Source organism: Chaetodon auriga, chromosome 1 (genome assembly GCF_051107435.1).
Source record: "Chaetodon auriga isolate fChaAug3 chromosome 1, fChaAug3.hap1, whole genome shotgun sequence".
Lineage (NCBI taxonomy): Eukaryota > Metazoa > Chordata > Actinopteri > Chaetodontiformes > Chaetodontidae > Chaetodon > Chaetodon auriga.
In genome coordinates, this window is record NC_135074.1 from 1,631,572 (window position 1) to 1,656,618 (window position 25,047).

Genomic DNA, 25,047 nt, shown 5'->3' on the forward strand with positions numbered 1-25,047 from the left:
TGCACGCAGCCACATTTGAGTGCCTCGCAACTGCGACAAGGGAGGGGGGGGGGGGCACGAAGGCGTTGAGTTGGAGGTTGTGTGCGTGTCATATGTGTCTTCGTGTGTGTGTATGTGTAAGCCCGTGTACTTCATCTCCACTCAGTCCAACCCATTGTCTCTGCCGTCTGATAACTGATGACAAAAACACAGCCATAGCCGTGGAGACGACCTCGGAGAGTCCTGATCCAGAAACAAAGTTCACAGGAGTAGGGGGGTGATGGGGGAGGAGATGGGGCTGGAGCATCTTGTCTGCAAAACATCCAGGAGAGTAAAGAGACACCGGCCTTGGGAAGGCCAGCTATCTCAGGGAGCCAATGAAGATAACAATTGTTTTGGGGCAGGCAGACACTGCAAATTTTCTGTCTGCCTTTGAGTCTCTCTGCGTCTCCCAGTGTCTTTGTTCAAATATATCCAAATTCGGTGGCCAATTTCACTCGAGCCGAGCTGAAAACTTCTCCAAGTTGGCATGCATCCTGCGAAAGAGTTCAGGAATCGCATCCAGCCTGCGATTTTGATCAAGAATCACATCCAGCTTGCGATTTTGATCAAGAATCGCATCCAGCTTGCGATTTTGATCAAGAATCGCATCCAGCTTGCGATTTTGATCAAGAATCGCATCCAGCTTGCGACCGAGCTCACACATCACTTGAGTCTGAGTGTTTACAGCCCTGCTCATTACTACAAAAAAAAAAAAAATTTGCTTATGCTTCCTCCTCAATTACTGCATACGTGGTGACGGTCCTGCCCAGATGTCCCTACTCATTTGTAGGGGCCAGATCAGGACAGATTCTGAAATATGAAAATTGTTAGAAACTAATGCTGGGTATTTTCATAATTGCTTTTTGCTAATGACTTGGCTCCCATAGACTCCCCACTTCCCCAAGAATCCTGCACAGATCAAGGGGCTTGTTTTCTCCCTTCAATGTCAGCATAGCTTGATACAGTCTCCAATGTAACTACAGCAGCAGCTGCGCCCCAAGGAAGTGGCAGCGACAAGCGAAGAGAGGACTACTGTCGCCCTTATATATGTGTACTTATTTGCTACTGTCACTATTGAGCCCTCTTCTTCTGTGACCTTATTATTATCTGATTCCCTGCTGTTCTCCTGCAGTGAGGAGCAGAAAAGACACTAACTCATCAAGGATGATCTGTCATGTGCAAAAAGGACAACTGGAATGACGTCATCCAATGAAAGATTAAACCTGTAATTCTTTGTAAACAAGCAAAATCAAATACAGCAGTTCTCATACATTTTTTATTAACATACCAGAGTGTGATGAGGCAATATACTTGGATTTTTGTTGTGGAACAATTGCAATGCAAAACCCAAGTGGTAAAGAATAAAACCTCTTGAATTTAGCAGTTTAACCAGTAAGTGAGAAAGACTGCTCTGGAGGCTCGTCCCAACACAAATCTGTCTCTCCCCCCGCCCCCCCCCCCCCCCCCCCCGCCCCCCCCCCCCCCGTCTCTCCCTCTTTTAGGGAGTGTACATTTGGAGAATTGCGTTCTCCATGTGCAGTTTCCAAATTTGATTTTGGTAGAAGCTTTTTGTTGTCACAGTTTGATTTATTTCTTGTAAACAATAGATACTGCATAGTATGGAATTGCACACAACACACAACTGAATCTTTAGCTCCACCCACTCATGTTCAACTCAACCAATGACATGACGTCTGCCTCCAGAGAGCCTCTGACGATGAGAAAATGTTGTACCACTGTAACTGCAGTGGTTTTACTCATGCCAAACAATAAGAACATGTGCCTCCTACTGGTTTCAGTAGACGTAATTGCACATCAAAATGATATAAATTAAAATAAACAGCAGAATGCTGTTATTTTGACCTCTCAGTGCTTCTACCACACAGTCATTTAGTAACAGTCTGGACTTGTTACTGCAGGTAAGTGCTGGTGCTCTGTGTGTGTGTGTGTGTGTGTGTGCCTGACCATTGCAGGTGTAAGTGAGGGTGTTGGTGTAATTGACAAAGTAATTCCTCTTCTGTGGGCTCCTGGATCTGTGCCCTGCAGAGAAGGAGGGTCATGTCACAGAGAAAAGAGGAATGATTTGACAAATAGTCAGTTATAGCTTGAGAGCTAGATTTTGGAGTTATATGACAGAACAGCAAGTGTTAACTTACTTGAACATGAGCTGAACAGAGGTTTCATATCTGATCCTCTCAACATCTGTTACAGAGCAGCTGTGACTGCGGTCCCACTTAAAGATGAAGTTCTGTTAGAAAACAAGGGACAAAGAGCGTTTGTGTTGTTAGCATGTTTAATATAAAAAAGATAAGGCTGCCATTATTTTAGATTTTTCTTCAGCCAGCCACAAAACCTAACAATGCCTCTCAAATTCCCCACCCTATCTGTGGCACTGAAGATGTGAATCTTTAAAAAACAAGATATATAGTTTCATTGTTAAAAAGGCTCAGTAATGTCTTAAAACATCTGAGCACAGTAATTATTTTAGCAAACATTACTCAAACACTGGGGACTATTTTCACTGGCTGATCAATATACATTTGGAGTATTCCCAGAAGCAGCACAGTGTATGTGGGAGTCAAAATAAACTACAGTGTGTGTGTGTGTGTGTGTGTGTGTGTGTGTGTGTGTGTGTGTGTTCCTGTCAATGAAGGAACATGCCACCCGGTGCAACGGTGTAGCTCACTGATGTGTTTTTAGTACTTTTTGGATCACACTAGAGGTCGATGGCACAGAGGAATAAGAGATATCAGCTTTGACACACACACAGTACTTGGTAGGATACATTCACTGTCGGTTTGGGATTTGATGATATGAAAAGCATCACCGGATGTATCATCTAACTTAAGTTGTTACCTGTGCATCAGTTTCATGTTTTTGATTATACAGAGCTGCCTTTGGTGTTTTAAACTGCCAATATGAGCCTTTTTTTCAGCCAGCCTGTGTCAGAGGACAAATAGCTCTCCCTGATGGAAGGCAAAACAACTCTGAACCACATGTAGAGGTCTTACATTTTTTAACATTGAATTTATTCATTTAATTGTTGAGTTCAATTGAGAGTGTTAGCTTCTAACCCTGAAAAATAAAATAAAATAAAATAAATAAAAATACATCTCTGGGGAACCAATGCATTCTTGTTAGCTGTTGGCATGAAAATGATGAAACTGAGATCAAACATGCACACATGGCAGCTTCAAACCAAAAACTCATGTTAGTCAAGATATGAAATTAGGAAGAAAGAAAACCGAATATATCCATTAATATCAAAGACGGGCTTTCAAAACAAAGACATTTTTTAGTGTCAGTGTGGTTTATCGATGTGTTAACAGTTTTTAATTTTGTGAAGACCACCATGATATTAAGCAGTGTGTCTCTATTTTCTCCCAACAGATTGCACCATATCACTTGTACTTACCATAGGAGAGGTGGTGTTTAAAATTTCTTTATTTTGAAGAACCAGAGTGTAAGATTTAGGGGGAGCTATCTGCAGAATGTGGTAGAAAAGTGGAATATAATATCCACAAATATGTTTTAATAAGTGAACAATCACCTGAAAAAGTCACTGCATTTTAGTTACCTTATAATGAGCTCTTTATATCTACAGAGGGAGCAGGTCATCTTCCACAGAGTCCACCATGTTGCACCACTATGTTTCCACAGTAACCCAGAATAAATCAAACACTGGGTCTGGGGAGGGCTTATCGCGAGCTAGGTACCACTAAGTCCTATCCACTGATTCTTTAAGCGTTTGTAGTCAGTCTCATCCAAAGATGTGTTACTTAAATGCATTAAGAAGGAATTCTGTTTCTATGGTTACTTGCAGTTTAATATACCTCTGTTTTAAGCCTATTTGTAGCCATGTTATGAATGAATGTACCTTTCAGTGTTGTCTGAGTACTAACCTCTAAGATTAGTGCCACAAACAAGTTGACCCACATGACAGACGAGGTGAGCCACCAACACACAAAGTAGATCCTGGCCCACCTGGAAAACAATAAAACATCTTCATCACCATCACCATCACCATCACCATTACCTGCTGTGCATGTAGAATGTATTTTTTCTTACTCTGTGGTGTATCTGCTGTATGCATCCATGAAGGCCTGCCAGTTGTTGACTACCATGACGTCATACAGCAAAATGATAGATGCCTGGGGGGGGGGGGGGTACACTTTATTTTTAACTCTTCTGCACTTTTATTATTAGTTTTCAGTAGTACAAAATATTTCATATCAATGTTGCAGAGGCTTATTTTGCAATAATCACAGTCTCTGACCCATCCTACAGGTTCCCGGTGAACCATCACTGACAAACTTCTAAACAATTTGTAAAAACCCATCATCATCATAAAATATAAGGCAGGTAAATCATTCTTTTAAAAAGTGGGGATACAAAGAATAAAATAAAATATTATTTTAGTATTTCTATCAAAAATATGTATTTCAAAACCAGATTTGACCTCTTCACTGTAAATGATAAAAGACAGTTCTGGCTGGCTCGTCTGGTTACTTACAGCAAAGTCATCAAAGTTATTTGGCCAGTAGCCCAGCTGTTCATAGGTGCCACACTCCATGCTGAAGTTAGAGGTGGTGTTCTGCATAGTGGTGTTGGAGAGCACACTGGGATGCACACATATACAGATATTAACACACACAATCAGGGATGGCTCACTGAACCAGGGAAGACCTTCAGAATGCACTGCTGATTTCAAGGGGTTTTACAGTTTTTGCTGTCAGCATAATGTTTATCTGTAACACACAAAGGCTCAGATTTTTAACGTGATGTAACCATTGTAGCCTCATTATTTCAGTCAGTAAAAAACTATTTTTTTACATGCATGGATAGTCCAACCCAACACCAGAGCAGGTTGTTGAGTTAATGGGTTACTTAACTGTGAGACAAATTACACTTGTCAAACTTGTGTGCTGTATTAGAGAATACAGGAAGCCTGCCACTTCAATATGTGCTCTCAGCAAATGCCTGTACTTGATTAAAGATCATTTAGAGAACGAAGTTCCACGCTGTAACTTTACTATACAACTGTGTTTAGACTGATGGGAATATTTACTGAGCCTGCTGCAAAGCACGTCAGAGGTCTGCATCACTACATATTTCCCATTTAACGGGCTATTACCTCATATGTGTCATTAAACAAGACCTCATGTTGGGCTACTGTGGCACGTGGAATACATATCTGGAGAGCAATGGAACACAAAAACAGTGTTTTCTACTGGTGAAATTAAGATACAAAAGATCAGTGACTGAATGAGTGTGAGAGGTCTGTGGTCATATTGCACTGCACTGGATCTGTTGTAAGCCATTAAAAGTCACAGCCACTGCAAGAAACATTATAATTCATCTTTTCACCTGCTGCAATGTACTCAGCAGTTACCAAATTGTTTTAGTACCTAAAAAAAGACCTCCAGTATTTGGATGAAAATATAAGGTTCAAGGTGCTGTTATTCTAATGTGTGAGATACAAACTGATCATTATCTCAAAGCTGAAGTGTTTCTACTGAAAGGGCTTAATGTCATTCTCTTCTTCTGTCTCTATCATGTGTTCTTGCATGACTCCATACCTCATCTCTGGAGGAGGTTTAATAGCTCCCTCAAACAGCCAGATCCCAAACACAGCAAACACATAGTACACCACCTGCAGAGACAGCATGAAGGAAACATTTATCACTCCCCATGTAGGCTTGCTCTGCCTTTACATGTACACTCTGAACATCACTGTATCACTGTCAGGTGAAATCCTTCTATTTTCACCATTTACATCTTCAGACTGTGAAAAGCAGCCCTGTTTAAGCGGGAAGACCAAGCAATGTCTTTTTTTTTTTTTTTTTCTATTAAAAAAAATCTAGTCAAATCACAAATTGTGATTTGGTGCTATAATAACTAAATTGAAACTGAAATGAATTGCTTGTTAGAGGCCATTTAAGAACACATTAACAAATTATGAATATTTTTTTATTTAGAATTTTTTCTACTTGAGCTTCATTGCTCAAGTTAATAATTTGATCATTTAAAATGTGCCTGTGATGGGAATAGACAGAAAAGTTATTATTTTATATATGGCAACAAGAAGTGTAGATCAGCTGGGTTCACTGAAGTATGCTGATGCCACTCACCACAAGTATTCCTGCAAAGGCTCTGAGGTTTTTCACGAGGTCCAGCAGTGTACTTGCAACTAAAGCCATGAGCTAGACAACAAGATGGAACATATGAAAGGTTAAAAGGGACATAAAAGCACAGGAATGTATTTGTGATGAGTGTGAGGTGTCTGTAAATGAAGATTTGTGTTGTGAAAGAAGACACAATGCTGAAATCAGTGTTTGACACATAGTGTTTTACTGGTCCCACTTTTGTTACACTTACTGTATTGTTAACATTTGGACGTCTGTCCAGTTTTGCTCGATTTTGACACCCATTATTTATAGACTTATGGCAGAGTGACCAAATGTCTTGGCTAGGGATGCAATATAGTGTTATTTTCATTCTAAGTTTGGTTACAAACATCAGCTGAAATATGAGTGATGCTATACTTATTCTTGAATATTTAATTGTTTTTTGTTTTTGCCTGTAGATAGAGAAAAAGTATCAACATACAGAATATGAATGGAGAGGAGAGAGTGTCAGTGTCCTGGGGATATGTGCATGCTGGGTATTCTCAGTCTCAGTATTGTCAAAATGTACTTTACATTGTGTCCAGTTTGCATGGATTTTGTCATCACTTCTATTGTATTTCTTTTCTTATTTCAATTTGGGATGAGCATGATTTGCACTTTTGCGTTTGGTGACATAAACAGGACGTGTCATGTTCAGTGAACTTTGGGCTACATCTATATGGGACCCCAAAGTGTTCAATATTAAATTACTAAATATACATGAATAAATAATCTTAGGAATAAATTCTGTAAAATATATAAATGAACCATAAATATACCAACAATTTGTGAGATTGAACAAAAGTAACGTGAACTATATTGGATCTCATCTTATTTCAGGAAAAGACATTTTTACTCTCTCAACTGGAGGACTCAAGTTTAATCAGTTGAATATCGTCCTCCAGCCACCTACTAAGTACCTTAATATCTGGGATGATACGCAGGAAGCGGAAGACAATCAGCATGTTGACCAAACGAACCATCTCCCATAGAGACATTACACCATGAGAGGATGGGTCCCTGTTGTGACACACACACACACACACACACACACACACACACACACACACACACATTCAAACTGAAGTTAAAAGTAAGAAATTTGGCAGGACACTCAAAACTTACTGATTATGTATATATATATATGTTCACAATTGTCTATGACTCTTATCCTGCCACTACAAAAATATGTGTGTAGTTAAGAAGCATTTTGAGTGTTTTTCATAGATAGATAACATCTTCATTCCTCAATCCAAGTGAAAAATAGCAATTGCACAGTTAAATGTGAAGTTTTGAGTACTGAACATGTCTGAATCAACAGTTAAACAGTTTAAACAGGGTGTATTTCACTGGAACTTATTTTTTAAATCTGGAATGCATTTGATCTAAAGACGTGTAATAAAGATCTGTAATTGCTGTCTGTTTCTGATGCTCACACAGAGATGGGAAGAAGAATGTCTTGTGCTCCATTGTCTGGAGTTTGCAGTTGGTCACTCTGGCTGAATTTAATATTTTTTGCTTCAGTGGCTTGCTACTGTATGTTCCTTACTTAATATTTTATTTGAGATTTTGTCTCTCCTGTGGATTTCTCTTTGTATTTGAGCTCTGTTTTTACTATTTTGTCTATCTGTGTTGGCCAATAGTACCCTGGCAAATAGAGTTTACATTTTTATGTGGAACGTTTATTTTGATAAATTCCTGTAACCACCCATTCAGAATTTCAATCTGGAAACAATGATTACATTAGACGCACAAGCTGATTATACATACAAATGTTCACTTTGAAACAAATGGAAGGAAATACAAACCCACCAGTGGGAATAAGGAAGCCTGTAGGTGATATATATACTGATCTGTATGACCTGAGGGGAAAAAACACACATCACACAGAAGATCATTATTAAAAATGGTAAATATAACAACAGATCAAATGTCCATGAGAGGTTTTACTTTAGTAAATCTGCAACTGTTGGTTTTGGCCACTCTGGTGCCACAGAAACAAATTGAGAAAACAATTATTTGTTGTTTGTTAGCCTCAACATATTGTAGAAATCACATTTTGGTCATTTAATTCCATCCAAGAGCTAAAGAAAATAAAACAGGGGAAGAAAACTCATCATTCATCAATCTCTGCTTGTGAGCAGCAAGCCAGCAGGAGCAAAAGTGGAGCTCCAGAGCAAGTTTTGCTGCCATGAAGCAGCTGACATACGGCACCACGGAGCATTCACTTGCCATGAGGTAATTCAAGAGGGCTGTTACAAGGAAAGTTGTGTGGTTATGAAATCCAGTTATAATCATAAATTCACCGATTTTGCAGAAAGAAAGGTACTATTTGTGTGTCCCAGAGTTTAGTGTCTGAAGTGTGCAGGTAAATATTAAGCAGTAGGAGTTGGTGGTAATGTGGAGACAGGGGATCTTTGTACACAACATAACATAATTTTGTAAACAAAATAATCTGTAAACAAAAGAATCCCCTTTGCCCGGTTCTGAGGTACTTTCCAGGGCCCATATCTGGGTGTCATTCCACAGAAATTCTACCAGCATCCCTTTTGATTTCACTTTCAACACAATTTCTCTAAATCACTGTACCTCATTACTAGTCCTTCACAATAAATAAAGATCTGGGACCTCATGTATGAAAGACTGTACAGCTGTCAAAGTGAAATAGGACTATGCACAGCAGTCGCCACAAACAAGTCCTGTGCAATTTTCCTTTCCCAATCAACTTGAATTGAACAAATGTGGACGAGCCACTCAGATGACTATAAATACAACCCTCCTGTCATGTACAGTCCAATTAAAAACTGCCAATACTGCTGCAAAACATGCTGATTACTGAGGTGGAGGTCTAAAAAATGTTTTATTTTGTGGTTTGTCTTATGGAAATAGTAACAAATTCAAATTGACAGAGTGATAGAGTGTCACAATAGCAATGTAGCTGACTCAGAGACCCAAACAACGTGGTTTTCAAAAAAAAGTTTGATATCATAGACATTACACATCAATTAGTTAAACATCATCGATAGCATCAATTGTGCATCATATGTGATCTATTTCAAGTTCTATTCAAAAGTACGTTTTCTTCCCAGGGGAGGTGCATCTGTGCCCCTCACCTCCTGTGTGTCACGGATGTCTGTGTGCTTCAGCAATAGTGGAGTCTCTTAGATAAATCTGGACGTTGATAACCTTTGACCATCCAGTAAGTGTTCTTTTGGGGCAAACCTGTAGTTGTGACTAGGTGGTGTAGGCCTCTATCCTTGGGTGGATGGCCTCCTTCCAATACTAGGTCTGCATTCTGGGTGGCCACACTTGGGATAGTTTTAGTGTTGGTCGTTTTACTTTGTCACTTTTTTGATCATTACAAGCTTCAGTGACCAGGTCACATAGCTGCTGGATCTTCACCATGAAAGGATCAGTTATTAAACTCAGACAATGGTCATAGATGGAAAGAAGTTCTGGAGGAGGAGTTTTTTTTTTTTTTTAAGTTTATGTCTTCTATCTCTGGCTCATTTCAAGACCTGAAGCTGGAGGTGGTTGCAGTATGCCTAGGGGCTCTCTCGTCTGCCTCGTCTGACCAACATCAGAGTCAAGGATCTTTGCCAACTCTTTGTTTTGTTGTCATTGTGGGGGCATTTTCCACAAGCTTGTCTATGTTTTGGTCAATGTTCAACAACCTCTGGGTTCTGCTGAAGAAAATCTTACACCAGGTGTTATCAAAACTGTCACTACAAGTCCACATTTGTTTTTTTATTCACGTAATAATATCTAATTATGATGTAATTAACATAACATCTCTTGTGATTGGGCCTGCACGAAACCCAGGCAGACAAGGCTCAGACAGTTAGTCCATATTTATATCTGACCCTGACATACTACATTTACACAAGTTGTAGAAATTGTATGCTAGAGAAAGAGACAGATTCTGTTTCTGATAGCAAATTCTCAAGTGTAACGTTAATGTTGTTAACGGTAAAACACATACACTGAAAACAAAAAACAAAACAACAACAGAAAAGTCAATGTGTATGCTGCTGTATTAACTTCACCTGTTTTGAAGTGAGGACACTTCTTTTGTAAGGGGTGTAAGAGTGAAATTATGTTATGTAAACATAACTCAAAGAGCCACACTGAAAATACCTAAACTTATAAATATAAGCTCTGCAAACTAGTTCCTACAAATAAAAATAGAACAATAAATATTCATGAATACTGTCTGTGTTTTTTATGCAGTTACAGCTACAGGAACATGTTTTGAGGTGTCCATGTAGACAATCATAACAAACCAACTTTGCACAACTAATATTGTGAATCACATCTTGGCAGCAATATACGATGTTATATCAACCAAACAATATGAAAATGCCATGGTGAAGAAACATACTTTACAGGAATAGTTCTACATTTTGGAAAATATGCTTACTTGTTTTCTTTGTTAGACCCAAAGTGCCATGCTCAGACAGATGAGGCAGGAGGCAGAAAGCAGTTTAAACTGTTTAACTGTGGGCTGTGGACTAGGCACCATGCAGCAAGAGAGACAATATGACGAATACTGGTTGTAATCCAGGTGCTGATATACTGAGTGAGCATCATCATCATCACATTTTCTCAAGCATTTTTGAAGTCTTCCCTGCTTGTTCATACTTTCAGACAGAACATCAATCCAGCCTTAAAATGTTCCACATTTTTCACATATTGAGATTTATTCAACTATTCTGACTCATTCATACTTACTACACCTTTTCCAACTTTTCCAACTCTCCATACTCCTTAAGTCAGTTCTTCATACAAAGTTCAGCCAGCAGTTTAGCTTTCACCCTTCATCCATACTCCTTCAGGTGATTCTAAATTAAGCCAGCTATGCAGTTTAGCTCCCAGCCATTGGTCAACCAATGCAATTAATCTCCCAATTTATACTGTTTTTCATCTTTCCTCCCGTTGGGACTATTTTACTATATACCATGATTTATACTCTTTTATTCTTTTTTGTCTATTCATTCATACATTAAGCAAGAAACTCAGTTCAAACCTAACAATATTCCATATCTTTCACTCATTGAGATTCATTCAATTCTTTACCCCCATTCATAGGAATTACTCTTTTCTACTTTTAAACTTCTTAACCTTAAAATGTTTCACATTTTTCATACGAGTCCTACTTAACTTTAAAAATCCCATTCACACTAATTTGACCATTTCCCACTTTCTCGACTATTCATACTACTTAAGCCAGTTCTTTATACAAAGTGAAGTCAGCTATGCAACTTAGCTCCCAGGTGTTTTGCATCTTTCATCCCTTTCCCACATTTCCAATTAATTATACTCTGTTCACCTCTTATCTAATTATTTATACTTTCAGTCAGAAAGTTCATTCAAAACTTGTTCCACATCTTCTACATTATCTGATTTAGTCAATTTTTCAGTCCCATTCATAGTATTTACAATCTTTCACAGTTTTCCAACTATTCATACTCTTTTCAACTTTAAAGCTTGGTTTAGGCTTCTGCGTCGCGGCGACGCCGTACCTACGCCGTCGACGCAGACCCCTACGCGGACCCTACGCCGTAGCCTGACGCGCACCTCCAAAAAATCCTGACTACGCGTCGCGTCGACGCGTAGTGACGTGAACGTCGAGGACTGTGATTGGTCCGTTCCACGTCGCAGCACAACAACACCGCCATTTTCAAAGTTTCTGTGGTGAGAGCTACAAGAAAAACTGGACCAAGCCGAAGAAAGAATTATCGAGGAGGTACGCAAGTACGACCACCTCTACAACTCCTCTTCGCGGCAGCAAGAGCCCCCTGAAACCATACAAAGACACAGCCGCACCCCCCTAGCGGCTTGGCGGTGAATTGCGGAGCAACGCGTTCCCTCGACGCAGAACTACGAATGCTCAGTGACGGCGTAGGGTGCACGCCGTAGGTACGGCGTCGCCGCGACGCCGAAGCCTAAACCAAGCTTAAGCCAGAAACTCCATTCAAATCTGGCAATTTTCCACATATTTCTTTCATTATGAGAATTATTAAATTTTTAAGCCTTCTTCATACTAATTAGACCCTTCCCACGTTTCCAACTCTTCATACAATTTCAGCTACTCCATACAATTTGAAGTCAGCAGTTCAGTTTAGCTTCAGCTTTTCAACAAATCTAAAAATTTTTCACATCTTTCACACATTGTTGATATTTTTCAACTTTCAGCAATGCAGCTTTCACACCACAATTTATTCAGAAACTACCTTCTCTAGTTTTTCTTTTTTTATCATTACTCCACAGTGTTATCTACATGAACTTAAGCAGTAACAAAAATGTATCTGATGAGCACAGCCCTGACATTAAAAACTTAATGCATTTGTATTCTCCAAATATGCAAACTGGTCAAAACCATTGACTAAAATTGTTTGAAAAGTGGTTATGCCTTTTACATGTAGTATTCAACTCCCCTGTATTGATTTGTTTTCAAATGAACAAACACTGGAGTCACATTGATTTGTAGTGATTCCTGGCAAATCTCATGCAGCTTAGACGTTTGACTAAATCATTACAATCACTCTTTACAAATGGTCAGGAATTATAACCTCTGTTGGCACCACAGCTGCAGGATATAATTACATGTAAATCCATGTGGTAGACATCATATAGCCAATAATAAAGTGCCTGCTGTTTTGCACCAATAGGAGCAATCGCCTTCATCTAACAACACAGCAGGTCAGTGTTAAATTCATGCAGCGAAGGCAGACACATGGGAGCAAATGATTAGTAGAAGTAATTATTCAACATTTGTGTTTTGCCATTGTTGCCATGACTGCTGCTGCTATATATTATCTTCACTTGATTTTGTTTTTATTCTCATGCCTTTATTTATTTATTTATTCATTTATTTATTGTATCTCTGCATTTCTATCTTGTTTGTTTTCTATATCTTTATTTAAGAAGCTTTTGACTCATTAAAAAAAACCTATGCATGCCAACTGCCATAAAACTCAACAGAAGAAGATGGGACACTAATAATGGGAGTGTGTGTGGGGTGAGCAGTGTTACCAGTAGCATGATGGTGAGGAAGCCATCAAAGATGTTGTTTCTGTAGGACAAGTACCCTCTCCAGCCAAAGGCGAAGATCTTCACACACATTTCAAACAGGTAATAGAGGATGAAGCACAGGTTGATGATCTGGTGGTTGGACAGTGAAAGAATGAAGTCAGTTCTTTTCTGTTGTGGGTTAAGCTGCCATGTTCATTTTACCCCAAACAGCTGTTGGATGAAACAAACGGGCTCAAGATTTTGAGAATTTGTTTTAAGGGGGAGCTAGAGAATAGGTCATTAAAAGAAAAAATCCAGATTTTTCTTATAGGTTCAAACAATGCAAATTGTGCAAATCTTTAATGTTGTTAACAGGGCTGTGCTATGGAAAAAAAAAGTATCCGAGTGATACAGCTTTGTGATGCGTGTGTGTGATTCTGAAACAGTGCTAAAATACCTGTCTGGAAGCAGATTGTTTTTGGTCTTAAACAGCATTTTAAAATTTTTTATCCAGTGCCGTCTATTTGTGTCACGGCTTTGTTCGTGACTTGTCATTATGTGGTGATGGTGAGCCCCGAAGCCAGACCAGTTGAGAACCACTATATTAAGTGACAGTTGTGTTTGCTTACATGTGAGGTGAATTGATAGTGCAAGACTATTGTGTCCTAAAAATGATGACGCAGTACACAGTATGACTATTAATAAACTAAAAACATGCTAAAACTGATTAATGCCTTTATTTTAAGCCAACTCAATTACTGTGAAGCAGTATTTACTGGTTCTCCTGAAAAAAAAAAAAAAACACTGAGAGACTTCAGTTCATTCAAAACTCTGCAGCTCCTCTATTAAGCAGAACCACAAGGAGAGAGCGCATTAGTCCAGTTTTAGCTGCTCTGCACTGGCTTCCTGTAACATTTAGAATTGATTTTCAGGTCCTCCTCCTTGTATACAAAGCCCTTAATAGGACCATAACACAATCTATTGCTAATTCCCTTGTTCACCATTTGTCTTCAAGAACACTGTGATCATCTGCTGCTGGTCACAATGATCACACCACAAGCTTCTGTCAGTTTGATTGACAGTTGCTTCATCCACGTCCCCAATAACCTCTGAACTCATGGGTGATTGTGAAATAAGACATGCTGTGATTTTTTGGGGTCGGTCATATGTGTAGTCTTGCCAGTCACGCGACCAAGACACAGCAAAAGTTTATGGCACTGCGGTTGTTAGGTCTGACATGTGACCATCATGAGACAAAAATACTGTGTTGATATCCTATAGTCTGTTCCAGGCATTACTGAAGCTTCGAGGCCCCAGAGATGGCATTCAGGTCAGCACTACTGAGCAGTCAAAACCTGCTGTGAGATGTTGGCGGCTCATAAACTGGATGTGTCTCTTCTGTGGATATGTATAAGCAAACTGAGCTAGATGACACAGGGACAGAGTATACAGGGCATGCACACAAGGAGGGCCCACAAAGATGCTAGTACTATTGATGAGTGGGCATTGTACAAACTTAACAGATTTATACTGTGTCAATATGGAGTTAACATACGTGAAACTTCTATGATGATATGAATTTACTGAGATTTGTGCTGCTCAACTGATGCGTAATATGGATGTTATGTACAGCAATACATGTTTTCAAGTGGAATTTAGCATTATGGGCAAACAAAGACAATGCTACTCTGAAGGAGATTCTTGGAAAGGTTTAGATGGTGCACTGTATGCAGCATCAACGTTCTTTAGCTTTCGCATGCTGTTTAAGTGATGAACTCTTGATGTGATGAACTTTTTAGAAGTGGTAAGGGACATTTTCCGACAATTTGGTGGTGTGTGCTACAAAACTTCAATCTCTGTAGCACCAGCGCTATGCGCAGAGAGCCAACATGCAGCCCTGGTTAATTAGTTACATTAAACTTTCAAAACATCACTCCTGAGCATGGTGGAAAGTTAGGTATTTTGAGGGTCTACTGTGTTCTTAAAAAGAACAGAAAAACAAGTAAATGTGATAAACTAACTTCATGGCAATCAGTTTTTGATATCTTTTGTAAAAGTGGAAAATTTTCACTGATAGTCAAGAAAATCACCACAATATCACAATTTCTAGGCATACATTTTTGAAATACTTTGTCACAGACCATGGATGGTGCTAGAGGACAGATCAGGGTTGTAAATAATATAACCAAGAATCATCCTCTGTGAACAATGATCTCGAACAATCTGAATCTGTTTTATGACTGTTGTTTTCACCTCCATAATGTAGTTGTCTCTCTCTGTTGTGGACTTCTCAGAGTTCAACACCAGGACAGTCTGAAACACACACAAAGTAATATTGCCATTGGCAGTTTGGCAGTGTGTTAGGATGCACAGTGGAAACAGAAAGAGAGAGAGAGAGTGTGTGCGTGTGTGTGTACACATGTATATGCCTGTGTGTTTAACTTACAAATATGCACACGACATTGGCCAGTGCCACCGCATTGCCAAGTATCATGAGATAGTAGTGACTGAAGATCACCTGGAATCTCCGCAGAAGTGGAGAGCTGTACTGAGGCAAGGGAGGGTGCTGGGCAGAACACACAGACACACACACACACACACACACACACACACACACACATACATACACACACACACACACACACACACACACACACACACACACACACACACACAATCAGAGGCATGAAAAAGATGTCAAAGTGAAATGTAATGATGAGTTAAACTTTGAAACAGTTCATGAGCACAGCTTTACCTCCTTAATGCGATCTTTATCAAGTTCATCAAATATTTTCCTGAACTGCTCTCGGTCCATGTAGCCCACATCTGCATACTGCTGTGCCTCCTGAAGTCCAGATAGTGTAAAGGAAGAGAGTCAAGGTGGAGAACGAGAGGATGCATTTTCTTATGCTATACTGCACATAAAAAATACCTGCAGTTACTGTCTATTGATAGATATCACTAAGTATTAAAGCTGTTTTAAGTGCTTTTATGCCCACTGCCCACTGACATATTACCAAATGAATTTGTCGTAACAAATCATATCAGCAACAGCTGTCTGTTTACACATCCAGCAGACACAGAGCAACATTACCATAAGAGTCATGTTTGTATCCACATGATGAAAGTTCACTCACTCACTCACTCACTGTCAATACTAATAATAATGTTACTCATACTCAAAATAATATACTTTATTTGTATAGCACCTTTCATACAAGAAATGCAGCTCAAAGGACTTTACAACAAAGAAATCACAAATGCGTGCTCTACATAAAAACGGGAATAGAAAATTAATGTAAAATAAGATGGAGAATAAAACCCACTTAAAAGTAGAATTCAATAAATAATAGCAATAAAATAAATAAAATTAAATTAAATAAAATAAATAAAAATAGAGTACAAAGAATGTACAAAATCAAGTGAAACACCACATTTTCAGAGAAGTTCAGCAGTGCATAAATGTGATGCAACGCACCAAAGTTTCAGGCATCTATCAGGAAGTTATAGCTAGTTAAAGACTGAAGTGAAGAGATAAGAGAGAAATTTTTAGCTTTCTTTAAAAAATTTTTTTAGCGAGCTTGCTTCCCTGATATCTGTAGGTAGTGTATTCCAGAGCTTTAGGGCATAATTGAGAAAGGCTGCATCCCCAATTTACTTTCAGCTGTTGCTGGAAACCTCCTGTAGACCAACAGCACATAATCACAGTGTTCTTGAAGGCAATTAATAAGTAAGGGAGTTAGCAATGTATCTTGGTCCTAGCACATTAAGGGCTTTGTACACAAGGAGGAAGACCTGAAAATAAATTCTAAATGTTACTAGAAGACTGCGCAGAGCAGCTAAAACTGTACTAATGCGCTCTCTCCTCTTGGTTTTAGTTAATAGCCGAGCTGCAGACTTTTGAATCAGATGATGTCTTACCCAGCTAGCAAAATGTCATTCCAAAAATGTTCTGGAAACACAAATTTTTGGTTGTGGGAACATTTATTGAATATGTCTACAAAACACTCCAGAGACATTTAAAGGCAAGTTTTTCTGACATAAAACCAACATCATTGTTACATTCCCAGAACATTTCAGGAAGATTGCTTGAATGTTTCCCTTTAACATTCCTTGGATGCTAAAAGGAGTTTTTTTTTTTTGACAAAGAACTAACATGGCTACATTCTCAGAACGTTCTTGGAAAATCCTTTGATTTACAGAAAATTTTAAATGTTCTGCAGAATTGTAGCATCTTGTTCTTCATGGTAAGTTATTCGAAGTATTCGAATCCCTACTTGAGATCACCCACACTGCAATACTCTACTGCTTCCTCCATCCACTATCTAAATTCTAATGCCAGGCAGAGATAAACACAACAGAATAACAACAGGAATAATAAAGGCTGGAACACTAGTCTGCAGCAAGAGCAAAGACAACTTGGCTAACAGGTGGTGGATATCTATGACTAGAAGTACTCTGAGGAGTGACTGGCTAATCGAGAACAGGTTTTGATAAAACTAATGGGAAACCAAACAATGCCAGGAAGTTAAACTTGGGGAAATGTATAAAGCAGAGTTACTACAAAGAACAGTAAATGCAGTTAACTAGTGTCCATGCATATCATCATCACACAACCAGACAAGTGTTTCCCCTCTTTCCAGTGTTTAGGTGAAGGTATCCATTGACAGAGGGGTGCATCAAAAGGTGGGGGCTGCGGATACAATACTAATCCAATTTGACTTAGAAAAGTCAGGTACAGTCCTAGTTTTTCACGTCTATCTGCTTATTTATACTTTCAGATGGAAACTCCATTCAAACCTTAAAATGTTCCACATTTTTCAGACGTCATGGGATTGATAAAACTTTTCAGTCCCATTCATACTAACTGGATCTTTTCCCACTTTTCCAACTCTTCATAGCATCACAGCTACATCTTCATACAAAGTCAGCTATGCAGTTTAGCTATGGAATAGCTGTGCAGTTTAGCTATGCAGTTTAGCTATGCAGTTTAGCTAACTGGATCTTTTCCCACTTTTCCAACTCTTCATAGCATCACAGCTACATCTTCATACAAAGTCAGCTATGCAGTTTAGCTCCCATCTCCAAGCTTACACTGTTTCTTCATCCATCCCTGTTCATACTCTTTCAACCATTATCTGCTCATTTATACCTTCAACCAGAAAATTCATTTAAACCTTAAAATATCCCATATCCCTTTCATACATTATTGGTATTATTAAACTTTTACAGACAGTTTCCCCACATTAATAAAAGCATTATCTTTTTTTTGTTTGTTTGTTTTAGGGCCAAACATTTGCATTTCAGTTTCTGTCATGCCAAGACACCTGGGGAATGACATCTGTTGTTATTATTTTTTTAATTGTTCAACAATTTGCTTGAGCTTTAGTGTTGCAGCTGTCATTAACTCCTTGATTAGTGATTGTGGTGGAGGTGGGGAGGAACAATGTTGGGTCCCTGGAGAATGTGACGAAGAGGGGGGCGAGGGGCATTGGATAGCCTGACTGGGCCAGAGACATCCTGCCTTGAGTAATGTGAAGCAGAGGGTTGGGTGAGGGTGGAGAGATTCAAGCTGTTTCTTCCCCTTTTGTGCTGTCCTTCACACTTATCTGAGCATTTTTGTTTTGGTGTGGATATGGAAAAAACAACAACAGGTTTATGGTGTAAAATTGAGAAAGACAGCATCAACACAGTGCTACATTACATGATGCTGGTGATAAACAGTCTAACAGCTCTAAAAATGAAGAACCTTCGGTAATGTTCTTTCTTACACACTGGATGCTGCACTCTGCTACTGAAGGATCTGCTTAAGCCCCTACTGTCTCATGCAGGGGGTGGGATGGGTTGTCCATGATCGATGTCAGCTTGGTGAACATCCTCCTCTCACCCACTTCTTCGATGGTGTCCAGAGGGCAGTCCAGGACAAAGCAAGCTCTCCTGACCAGTTTGTTTAGTCTTTTTCTGTCCCTCTCAGAGCTTCCACAAGCCCAGCAGACCACCGCACAGAAAACTGCAGATGCCACCACAGAGTCATAAAATGTTTTTAACAGTGTCCTACATACTCCTCAGTCTTCTTCGTAGGTGAATCGAATATCACAAGTTCACTTCATTTGCCCATTCCTGGCCTGCAAATTCAGGGCCCCTCCCACTGTCACTGCTGTGGCCCCTCAGGCCCCTCCAAATGTTAGCGTTAGTGTTCAAATGCTAGGTGTTAAAGGAAGGATGTGCCAATGGGTCAGGGAGTTTTTATCTGATAGGAAGATCATAGTTAAGATCAATGGGTTGTATAACAAAGAGTATTCAGTAGAGAATGGCACTCCAGTAGTCCAGTATTATTTTTGTTAATGATTAATGATGTGTTTAAGAATATAGAGGGGTCTATTAAGGTAGCTTTATTTGCAGATGATGGTGTTATGTGGAAGAGAGGAAGGAATGTCAGCCATGTTGAAGGTAAGATGCAGCATTGACTGGGTTAAATAGAATTGCATTACTAAAAAGAGACTAAAATACAAATTTCATTGACTAAAACTAGACCAAAATGTTTTCTGTTTTCATCGACTAAAACAAGACGAAAATAGTCACGGATCATTCTGACTAAAATAAGACTAAAATGCTCAGACTTTTAGTCGACTGATACTTGACTAGACTAAAAAGAGTATGAACGTGACTAAACTAATAAAAACTAAAACGACAGCTTGACACAAAGACTACACTAAGACTAAAATTAAAACAGGCTGCCAAAAACAACACTGATTACAACCTGTAACTTAAATGGTTTTTTAATCTGAATTTTATGTCATGGATCTGCACAAAATAGTCGAAGTTGGTGGAGTAAAATGATAATAAAATATATATACAGAAAAAGAGAATTTAAAAAAATAAAAAACTGAAAATTGACATGTGCATATGTATTCTCCTGGTTTGCTATGAAGCCCCTAAAAAGTTCTGGTGCAACCAATTACATTCAGAAGTCACATAATTAGTGAAATGAAGTCCACCTGTGTGCAATCTAAGTGTCTCATGATCTATCAGTATAAACACACCTTTTCTGAAAGGCCCCAGAGGCTGCAACAGAGCTAAGCAAGAGGCATCACACCATGAAGATCAAGGAGCTCTCCAAACAAGTCAGGGACAAAGTTGCTGAGAAGTACAAGTCAGGATTGAGTTATAAAAAAATATCCAAATCTTTGATGATCCTCCAGAGCACCATCACAGGCAACAAAACATGAAAAATGCCAAGGGGGTGCATGCTTTTGCAAGCCACTGTATGTATGCAAGGAGCAGATGAACCAGATTGTGATCAGAATGGCCCAGCGGGGGGAGGGGTGATGAACTGCAAGCATCCTTAGTGTTTGCATTCACTAAGTCGAGTGTTGTATTGTCTCTGGTGTGGCATTTAACATACTGGGTGAAGGTGGGGAGAGTAGAGGACAGGGAAATGTGATTGAAATCACCAGCAATAAGGAGGAAGGCCTGGGGGTGCAATATCTGCAGCACAGAAACCACAGTGTGTAGCAGCTTGCATGCTGCTGCAGCATCAGCCATACACAGTTATAGCGATGACATGCGAGAACTCCCTCGGAATAATAGCACTACAGAATGATCTTGGTGAATAAAATTATTGCAAAAAACAGTGTTTGGTGGCTGAACAATGAGATTTGCCCTAATGTGTCTAGAACTGAATAAGCTTTTTGCATCTCAGATTATCTGCACTATATCAAGGTCCAAGGTCCATTTACTTGCCATTTTACAACACAGGATTGCACAACAAAATGCAACAATTTTTATGGTGGCAGAGGATGAATTGAGGTGTCTCAGCCTGAGGAAAGAAGTTGCTCTATGGTCTGGTCACACAGCAGGAGATACCTTTGAAGAGGCTGTGGCTGGGGTGGGTACTGCCTTCAGAATCCTTTGGGCTCTGTGTAGGCTTACAATCCGATGTCGCTGTGTTGGTGTTATGCCTTCAACATAATAATTATACTGTTGCTCCAGGACCATCACTGCAACTCACCAATCAAACTGTTCTGATGTCAAAGCTTTGAAAAAGACCAGAAAAATGCACACATGGGAAAGGTTAGCCTATCTAGCACATGGTTGACATTGTGAAAGGGTCTATTTTAACCCAAACAATAATCTTTTGTTAAACCTAATTGAGCGATTTTATTGCCTAAATCTAACCAGACTACAACAGAAAACTGAAAAAAACAAAAAACAAAAAACAAACAAACAAAAAAACTGAAAATACTTAGTGAACTAAGTCAACAATATAACAATAAGTTCCACAGACACAAACCCTCCTGGGTGAATGTCTGTGCTTGAACCAATTCACCCACCATGACCTGCTCCCCATGCGGACTTTGTAGCTTTTTAGTCAGTTGGAATGATGGTCCTGGAGACGTTAATTACGATGTTATAGGAACAACATCACCACAGCGATATCAGACAAACCCTGCACAGGCACCTCACCTCACTGATACCATTTATCCTCAGTAGATGTGTACCAATGATGTTCCAGGTGGTTTTACTCACCTGCTGCAGAGCACTCCTGTCTCAGACCATGCACAGTGTAGGCCGAGTGATAATGTTATATGCATCAGGCATTGTAACTAAAAAATATGGATTTTCCTGACAGTTTGTGCAATTTTGGTGACCGATGTGTTGACCAAATCCTCTTGCACATTTTAATAATCTGACAGTGCTTCAGCAAAATATTATTATAGTATAAGAGTAAGCATAATTTTCATTGTGTTTAGGTGACAAGACCCTCTAAGTGGTTATGTGTGTGTGTGTGTGTGTGTGTGTGTGTGTGTGTGTGTGTGTGTGTGTGTGTGGAGAAAGGTGTGGGGTTGCCTCTGACCGTAGTGATGGCCGCTCTGTAGTAGCTCTTCATCTGAACCCTGGACATAACCTCCAGTACTGTATTCACACGCACACGCTCCCTGACAGAGAAAATAATACAATTATCTCCATTTTTATTGTAATTTTATATTAGTGGAAGAATATTCTGAGCTGTCCCCACCAACACAGGAGCCTGAACACTCCTCCTATTCTGGCAGCAGCATACAATACAACTTGTTGGGATGTTTTAAAATAAAATCCTGTTGAAAATTAGTTTGAAGAAGTGCTGGCAATGTTTAAAAAATGTATCTGATTATATTTTTTGTGAATAATAAAAGAAAATGAATAACATATATCATTATCCACAGGAAGACTTACTCTGTGAGTACTTATGCATTCTTGTTTGACTGTGGCTTTCCAAGACTGGGTGCTCATGGTAGGGAGTGTGCTTGGTCTGACCTCTTAGCTTTTTCCTTAGTGCTATATGTAGAGGTGATATTTCAGGCTTGAAGTGCTCCAGTGGCAAGGGAATTCCTTACTGTAAAATTTGCACAGAATGGTTGTCGTAGCAACAGTTCCATTTGGCTGGGTTTCAAATGTGCATTTTCCATTCACTGGGCCAAGCAACATTTTGTTTGCTTCCATCATGTTTACCAAGCTACTGTGAATGCCTATATGATCAGTGACATATGGGGGCATAAGGGGCATTACAGAAAGCGATTATTTTTTTCCTATAAGGAACAGGGCAATTCAATATGTCACATTGATCCCATATTATCTGATCTTTTTATATTTTTTTGTCCTTCAAATAAATGCACATAATGGCACCTTGTGATACAGACACATGCATGTTTGTGAGAGTCAGAATTAAGATGTGATGACTGTGCATGTGTGTGTCTGTGTGTGTGTTTGTGTGTGTCTTACTCAGCAGCCTGCTGAGCTCCTGGACAGCTGAGGACCTGGAAAGCAGCTCTGATCCCCAGTCGTCTCCTGATGATGGACGTTTGGACTGACATCTGGACCAAAACATGAACAGAAAAATTCTTAGACTGTAGACTTTAATCTGTGGAATCTGTGTTTTTCCTGTCTGTCTTTGATGTTAAAGACTGTGCAGGTTTTATGAAGATATCCAATAACTTTAAAACACTTACAGCCAAGTGGACTAATTTTAATGTAAAACAATTTTATCTGCAGTCTGAGTTTCTACATTGTTTTCATTCTTCTTCTGTTGGTTAAGGACAGAGTAAAAGCCAGGATATAGTTATCTTATTTTAGAATAAAAATGAAAAACAGGGAAACAGCCTGGCTCTCTCCAAAGTGTTTGTTATGTTTCCAGTCTTCTGTTTTCCAGAACTTGGAATTTGGCTTTCTTTCCTTTTTTTAAGCTTAGCTTTTTTTAACCAGTGTCGAGATGTGGGATGACCGTCAGTGGCGTTGCTAGGGTCTCTTGGGACTCAAAGCAAGAAATCCCTGGGGCCCCCAACCCACCCGTGCACACCACAAAAATTTGGTTTTTGCACAATTTCCGGGACATTTGAGATTAATACTGAAAAAAATAGATTAGTGGTTCTCAAAGTGAGGTCCAGGGACCAACAGAGGTCCCTGAAAGCCCAGGCCTATCAATAATTGTTGTTGTAAATAAGTGGCTGGGGCCCCCCCTGATGACCATGACAGCTTCCTTGGGATACTGATTCCCTGGAACCTGCTCTACCTGAGCTCCATTTAAGTGTTCACCATTCACCTTGTATCCTTTTAATGATTTCTACTTTACAAATCAATAAAATTAATTCATTAGTCTACATTCTGCATGTAACTGGCATTTCTTTTCTGGTCTGGTCAGTGTATTCAGCTCCTGTTTTCTAAAATCAATGATCATCCCCTTGTTTTTCTTGATGCTGAGCAGTAGGTTGTTCTCTCTGTCCCACCATGCAGGACTGTTGATTTCCTCTCGATAAGAATTCTCATTATTGTTTGAAATACGGCCGATGATGGCACTGTCATCTGCATACTTCATCACAAAGTTCCCTCCATGTTGGGGACTGCAGTCAAGTATATCATGGACAGGGGGGGTCTGAACATGCAGCCCTAGGAGACTCTGGTGTTGAGAAGGTGTGACAACCAATCCAAACTGTCTGGGGTCTCTTTGAGAGGAAGTCCAATATCTAGTTGTAGATTGTGGTACTCAAGCCTAGAGTGTGAAGTTTGCCAATTAATTTTAGGGGGGAGATTATGTTGAACGCTGACCTGAAATCAACAAAACAGCATTTTGATATAAGTGTTTGAAGTTGTGTGAAGATTAAGTGGAGGGTGGTCTCTGTGGATCCGTTGGTTCTGAGCGTAAACTAGTGAGGGTCCAGGCTGGCTGGGATACTGTTTTTGATGAGCTGGAGAACCAGTTTCTCAAAGAATTTGATCAGAATTGGGGTGTGCCACAGAATGGTAGTTGTTCTGGCTGGACATTGCAGACTTTTTATGTACAGGAACAATGGTGGTTGTCTTGAAACAGGTGGGAACACTGTGACAGTGATATGTATCAACTACCTGGTTGGAACACGTTCTTAGTACATAGCCAGGGATGTTATCAGGCCCAGTAGCTTTAATCATGATCACTCTCACCAAGATTATTCTCACATCTACTGCGGATACTGGCAGTGACTGGTATTCTGGAAACAGAGTAGACTTAATAGCTGACTTTGTTGAGGAGATCAAAGCGAGCATTAAATGTGTTAAACTCATCTGGCAACATGGCCTCACACATGATGAGGGTGCTCCTGCTTTTGTAGCTTGTGATATTGAGGATTGCATGCCACAAATCTTTGGTTGTGCTGATGTTGAGGTCTCTCCTCAGTCTCTGCAGGTGTCTCTGCTTACCGAATGGGATAGAGTAGGGCTCTCACCTTTCCATTCATCCAGCTTTCTGGCTGGGGAATGATTTTACTGCTGTCGTGATCACATCATGAACACATTTGTTGAGGCATATTTCTCAAGACTGATGTAAAAATGTTTA

At 39.5% G+C, this 25,047-nt stretch overlaps 1 protein-coding gene across 1 annotated transcript in view; it reads right to left on the reverse strand.

The window, feature by feature from the left end:
* Positions 1 to 1,450: 1,450 nt before the first annotated feature.
* Positions 1,451 to 25,047, reverse strand: part of tpcn2 (two pore segment channel 2) — a 47,313-nt gene continuing 23,716 nt past the window's right edge. Inside the window, exons 11-25 of the mRNA XM_076723597.1 lie at positions 22,965 to 23,056; positions 22,060 to 22,141; positions 15,958 to 16,047; positions 15,649 to 15,768; positions 15,456 to 15,515; positions 13,224 to 13,352; positions 8,001 to 8,050; positions 7,109 to 7,208; positions 6,153 to 6,224; positions 5,601 to 5,674; positions 4,535 to 4,640; positions 4,090 to 4,172; positions 3,924 to 4,005; positions 2,178 to 2,269; positions 1,451 to 2,061 (exon numbers count right to left, since the gene is read on the reverse strand). Of these exons, the coding sequence (XP_076579712.1) occupies positions 1,932 to 2,061; positions 2,178 to 2,269; positions 3,924 to 4,005; positions 4,090 to 4,172; positions 4,535 to 4,640; positions 5,601 to 5,674; positions 6,153 to 6,224; positions 7,109 to 7,208; positions 8,001 to 8,050; positions 13,224 to 13,352; positions 15,456 to 15,515; positions 15,649 to 15,768; positions 15,958 to 16,047; positions 22,060 to 22,141; positions 22,965 to 23,056 (1,362 nt within the window). The 3' untranslated portion in view covers positions 1,451 to 1,931. The remainder of the gene's footprint in view (positions 2,062 to 2,177; positions 2,270 to 3,923; positions 4,006 to 4,089; positions 4,173 to 4,534; positions 4,641 to 5,600; positions 5,675 to 6,152; positions 6,225 to 7,108; positions 7,209 to 8,000; positions 8,051 to 13,223; positions 13,353 to 15,455; positions 15,516 to 15,648; positions 15,769 to 15,957; positions 16,048 to 22,059; positions 22,142 to 22,964; positions 23,057 to 25,047) is intronic.